Here is a 5,862-nt window from a genome sequence, read left to right as displayed (position 1 = left end):
ACGATTCGATCATACCTAGGGTTCATACTACATTATTCTAAGATTAAACACCTAAAATACCTAAATGAAATTAACAACATGGGGTGGCTGGTCTCACCTCGATCGAGGTCGGAGGGGGTCGGTGACGGGGACGACGACGGGGATGATGCAGGGGCTCCTTGATTTCTGCAAAAACAAAATATAAACAAAAACATTATTATCGTCATCTTAGGACTTAGTGAAACTCCATAAGCTACATTTAATTATTCTATTCAAATTTACTTATAATTTCCTATTCTATTCAAAAGACCTACATTTTTTTCAATTTCATATTTTATTCTATTCAAAATTTCTAAAAATTTCCTACATTTAACAAAAACTAAAACCTATTTACAGAAAGGGGGAGGAGGAGGTGGGAGGAGGCCAGGAGGAGGATGAAGGAGGAGGAGGAGGAGGGAGGAGGAGGGGAAGGAGGACGGTGGAGGAGAGAGCGGGAGAGGGAGGAGGGAGGAGGAGGAGGAGGAGGGGGCCGCCGGCGGAGAGGGAGGAGAGAGGAGGGCCGTGGGAGGAGGGAGAGAGGAGGGCGGCGAGAGGAGGAGGGAGGGAGGCAGATACCTTGGGGGCGTCGGCGGCGACGGCGGTGACGTGCGACGAGTGAGAGTGTGTGAGGGAGAGTGAGGGACGCGTGCGGGCTACAGTGTGGATAAGGTAAGCATAGTAGTAGCGTTGTTTAGCAAAAACCGCTACTGCTATTTAGCAGTAGCGCCCGTCAGAGGACAGTGCTATTGCTATGTACAATAGCAGTAGCGCTTTTAATTACGAGCGCTACTAGTATACCTACACTGCCATGCAACCGGTTGGCAACTATAGTAGTAGCGTTTTTTATGACAAAAGCGCTACTACTACATGAATAGTAGCAGCGCTCTTCAGACACAAGCGCTACCGTTATTTAGCAGCAGCGCTTTCTTATAAAAAGCGCTACTACTGAGCTCCTGTGTATAAGCATTTTCCTAGTAGGGGGAGGAGGAGTCAATGAAGCCAACCATCCTCCGACGGCGCGGTTCTGCCGCCTCTTGAGCTTAGCCACTCTCATCACCCCCCGTCACCTCGCACGCCGACTGCTCCAGACCTAGCCGGAGCGCCTTCGCATTTTCCCGGTGGAGTTGGCGGGCGTCCGTCTCCCGCCGTCGTAAGTGAGCAGCGATGGACAGTCGTGAGGAGCCGCTCATCCTCATTGGGAACCGCCGGCAACCCACGGCTTCGGCGGGAAGACTGTGTGGCCCCCTCCGCCGCCGCCGCCCTCTTCCTAGCCCACTGCCTCTCATGGCTGGCGGGGCGCACCTGCGAGGTGGCGCGGCTGCTACCCCTCCCCCTCGTCACCAGAGGAGAGGATGATCTCCTCCTTCATAGAGGGGTTGGCCATTGTGGAGGTCGGTAGACCCGGAGAGTGATGGCAGCGACTCAACAATCCAGATCCGGAGCCACCACATGCCTATGGTGAGCGGAGAAGAGTGGATATGACATGGGCATGGACGGCACCAGAGCCATGCTTAAATAGTTGTGGCTAGGCGAAGGGATGGGCAGCTGGCTTCAATGAGGTGTCACCGACCGGAGTAGACTTCTAGGTGGCTCGCGCTCCTGCTTGTCCGATCACGTCGCTATGACTGGCATCAGTGCCGCCGAGTCATGTCCGCTTTTGGAGCGCCCTGACCGACATGAATGTGCGACAACCATTTTGCACATAGAGGGTTATGTTGAGACGTGGCGGTCTTACATGTATGTGGCGGACGTTCGGAGTTCAGTAAACCTTCGACTGATTTGCGTATGGGTTTGTAATGGTTGCACCGAACTAGTGTATCCCTCTAGTCGTGAGGGTCCTATGGAGTACAAGCCACTCGTATTGGGCCAGTCAAAAAATCCCCTGTAATGTAGCACACAAATCAATAATTAGAGGGCTTGACAAAGTTTTTTTTTTAGTGAGCTAAGTTTTAGGGATTCGGATAGGATCCGATTTTATTCAACTCCTTAAATATAAGGAGTCCAAATTTGAGAGGCCTTTTGAGAGGCTAAATTAGACGGAATTGACTAGAGGTGCTCCAAAAGGGGAAAATAACACATTAGCTCACCATTATCATGCCCACATGGTCAGCAATGGAAGTGGAGCACGGAAATGTAGCATACATCTCAATGCTCCTTATTTTATTTTCTTAGAATTGTTTGAATCCTTTAACTTAGATTTCCGAAATTTTGGAAAACAGGTGTCGACAACACACAACTCTTGTGGAGAGCGGCGTGGCGTGGCGCGGCACGGCAAAATGGCAAATATCTAAAGCTTTTGTCTTCTCCCAGATCCCCAAAGGGAAAACCCGAAAAGAAAAGCAAGCGGAGGTGGGATGGCGACCGGACGCGAGGCCGGCGAGCCGGCGATGGCGGAGGAGGAGAGGGACTGGGCGGATCTGACGCCGGTGTGCCTGGCGGAGGCGTTCTCGCGGCTGGGCCCGGAGGACCTGTGGCGCGGCGCCATGGCGTGCTGCCGCGCCTGGCGGGAGGCCGCGCGCTCCCGGCCGGCGCTCTTCGCCGCGCTCGACCTCGAACCGGCCTTCGATGCCGTCGGCGCCGACGCCGCCGAGTGGTGGACGCCCGCCTTCCAGCGCCGCGTCGACGCCATGCTCCGCTCCGCCGCCTCGCTCGCCGCCGGGGAGCTCCGCGAGGTCCGTGTCCGGCACTGCTCCGACGACGCCCTCGCCTTCGCCGCCAAGAGGTTCGCGCAACCTTAGAGTCCTCCTCCTGCTGCTCTGAATCGTCCTTCCAGGCCTCACCCGTTCACCTGTAGACATAAATCCAATTGGCTTCCTCTGTGGACGGAGGCTCGATTAGAAATCCAAACGAGATTCGTTCCATGTAGGAAGATAGAGTATTGAGGAAGATGTTAGTGGTGGTATAGACAGTGAAGTGACACATGAACCACTGCAATGAAAAAGGCAAATGACATGGGGCTCGTAAACTATGGACATGGCTATCCATGGAACTTAACTAATTCCATGGAAAATCATAAAATGTTGTCCATCCATGGTGAACTTTGTCGCCAACCCAACCCAACTTGTTTCATCCTGGCTGTCTGGAAACATTTAGGAGGATGGACACACCATCATGCCTGTCATGCTGATGCTGCCATGTTCACCGAAGGATAACCACCCTTGCAACATGGAAAGGAAACTAGTAGCCACACCATTGTTGCCGTCCACTTGCTATTAGATGACTATCAGTTTCATGTGGGTACATGTTCTAGACTTAGGATTCTTCATGAATGATCTTCGGTCACATATTTTATTCTTTCACTCTCACAGCTTCGGTGTCGGTTTGTTCCATAGCTCTAGATGCTTCTCTCGTTGATAGATGAATAGTTTTGGGGGTCGTCTACATTAGATTGGTGAACATCGCGTCTCTTTGCCCCTGCTTCTGTTAAGTATGATCAAGCTGGAGGTGTTTAATTCACATTTTGAGAAGATCTGCTGGCTACTTGGCTGATGATGTTTATAGGTTGGTTGGTGATGTTTATAGGCTGCTAGCTTTATTGATTACCATACTACTGACTATGTCGAAACCAACTCTGGCAACCTACTACTTCCTCTGTCCTAAAATAAGTGTCTCAACTTTGTACTAACTTGTACTAAAGTCAAGACACTTATTTTGGGATGGAGGGAGTATATTGTAATAACTCCTGTTTGTCACAAGAATGTGGTGTTAGAGAAATATACTTGTTGTGGAATGTTTTTCGCGTTTTGAGAATTTAGACCATGAAGCAAAGATGACATCGAGTGGAAATGCTAGATCCTATACTGTGCCAACTTGCATCTTAATGTGATCCCCTTACCTGATTATGTCAATCATAACCCTTCTCATGGTCCATTGTTGTTTCTGGGGCAATAAGAGTGTACATGGCGACAACTATTTGTTTGATTTGACGTGTCCATATGTATGGCTAACTGGTCTTATCTTTTCGCTTGGATTGGATGTATCATTCTGAGTTTATTGATTCGATCATTCATATGCAGCTCCCCACAGCTCAGCATCCTTTCCATCCAAAGCAGCCCAAGCGTAACTGACCGATCAATGCTCACTGTTGCGTCCTGCTGTCCTATCCTCACAGAATTGGACATCAGCTACTGCTACGAGGTCTCATACAAGTCGCTCGAGGTAATTGGGCAGAGCTGCCCTAACCTCGTAGTCCTTAAGAGGAGCATATTCAACTGGCTTGATTCATCAGAGCATGTACGAACAGTTCCAGCAGAGTATCTAAGAGCATGCCCCCAGGACGGCGACAGGGAAGCAATAGCGATCTCGAGGTCCATGCCAAAGCTGAAACAACTCGTGCTCAGGTTCGCAAAGCTATCTGGCGTCGGCCTCAACTCGATCGCAGAAGGATGCAAGGAGCTGGAGGTCCTGGACCTGTTTGGCTGCGCGAATTTGACGAGCAGGGGCATAGAGCAGGCTGCTGCTAACCTGAAGAACCTGGAGATGCTGGTGAAGCCCAACTTTTACATACCGAGGTCGGCCTTCCACATGGAGAGGTACGGGCACTGGCAGTTATACGACGAGAGGTTCCAGACAAACGTATTTCAGATATGAAAAGAACAACCCTCGTGTTCTCAGGGTCGCCTCTGACTGACGACGTCTCGCATGCTCGTTACTGTTATATACTGTATGTGTATGACAGGTATGTTTGTTTGGAGAGCAGTAACATTCTGTTTCAGCCATCTTTCTGCACAATATATATACATGGGAGATGGTTTTGCCTCCAGTATTTGTAAATTTATTTATGTGCAATGATACGTTGTGGTTTATGTGTGTGGTATGTTTAGACCCTGGTAATTCTTCATTGGATAACACATCCGATCTATGTTTGTGTGGTATGTTTAGACCCTCATGGAGCTTAGCTTTGTTTATTTGATGCTGATCCAAACCACCTTTGGTAATTTGATGCTGATCCAAACCACCTTTTGGTAATTTGATGCTGATCCAAACCACCTTTTGGTAATGGCGACCTTTCTTTCCGTTCCATGTAATGTGGAAACAGATGCGACGAATTCTTTTGTGGGCGGATTACGCATTACCATCTGGGGCAGTTGGGATCGCAATCGATCTGGTATACACCTGAGAGCATAGACATCTCATGCAACATGAAAAGAAACACTTGATAGAAGCTAGTTTTGCAGACAGCACATATGAGTGCCCACCTTTCGGTGTATCAAGCCTGCCCTGGAAAGAGGAGGTCACTCCCTTCCAGTTCAATCAGTGTGCAACATCATTCTTTTCAGGATGACTACTGCTGCATCTAACTTTATTTTCTGAAGAATGGCTTCATGGTCTGTACAAACTTCTCATAATCCAACAAATGTAGTACTATTTCCATAAGATTTTTGTTTTATTGGTACAGCTATTGCCCTTGCTATTTTCTTCTGATATAACTATTCTTTTGCAGGAAACGTCGCATCTGAAAACTCGGAGCTAAAAGGACCATTCATATACATCTCGGGAGAGGAAAAGGCCGCACCGCATCCCGATCTGATAGGGCCTTCCTTTTCATTTTGAGTCTAGTCACCAACAAATGAAGAAAAACACACAATCTGAGGATTTTTACATTACAGCCTGCCTGTGGTCTCAAAAAAAAAATCTTGTACGTTAGAGCTGGCGAAAATTCCATGTTGTGAGCATCATGGAATCTCTCTCTGCTCCAATCACATGCATGAAAAGCACCCAAATTTCCCCTCTTAACCCCAGCAGCAGTGGTGCCAAGTAGCACTGAAGCAAAAGATTTGGTACTGTTGCTTGTTTTGGGGTGGTGCTAATCAGCAATAGAATTATGGGAGGGAGAGTACTTAA

The 5,862-nt window shown here is 48.7% G+C and overlaps 1 protein-coding gene across 1 annotated transcript; it reads left to right on the top strand.

Moving 5' to 3' along the window:
* Window positions 1-2,240: 2,240 nt before the first annotated feature.
* LOC109766945 (F-box protein SKIP1) lies at window positions 2,241-4,823 on the top strand. The gene is made up of 2 exons (XM_020325697.4): window positions 2,241-2,740; window positions 4,035-4,823. The coding sequence occupies exons 1-2, from the start codon at window positions 2,373-2,375 to the stop codon at window positions 4,606-4,608; spliced, it is 942 nt and encodes a 313-aa protein (XP_020181286.1). The 5' UTR covers window positions 2,241-2,372; the 3' UTR covers window positions 4,609-4,823.
* The last annotated feature ends 1,039 nt before the right edge of the window (window positions 4,824-5,862 follow it).

Source organism: Aegilops tauschii, chromosome 1 (assembly GCF_002575655.3).
Source record: "Aegilops tauschii subsp. strangulata cultivar AL8/78 chromosome 1, Aet v6.0, whole genome shotgun sequence".
NCBI classification, from domain to species: Eukaryota; Viridiplantae; Streptophyta; class Magnoliopsida; order Poales; family Poaceae; genus Aegilops; species Aegilops tauschii.
This window is presented reverse-complemented; position numbering and strand designations above follow the sequence as displayed.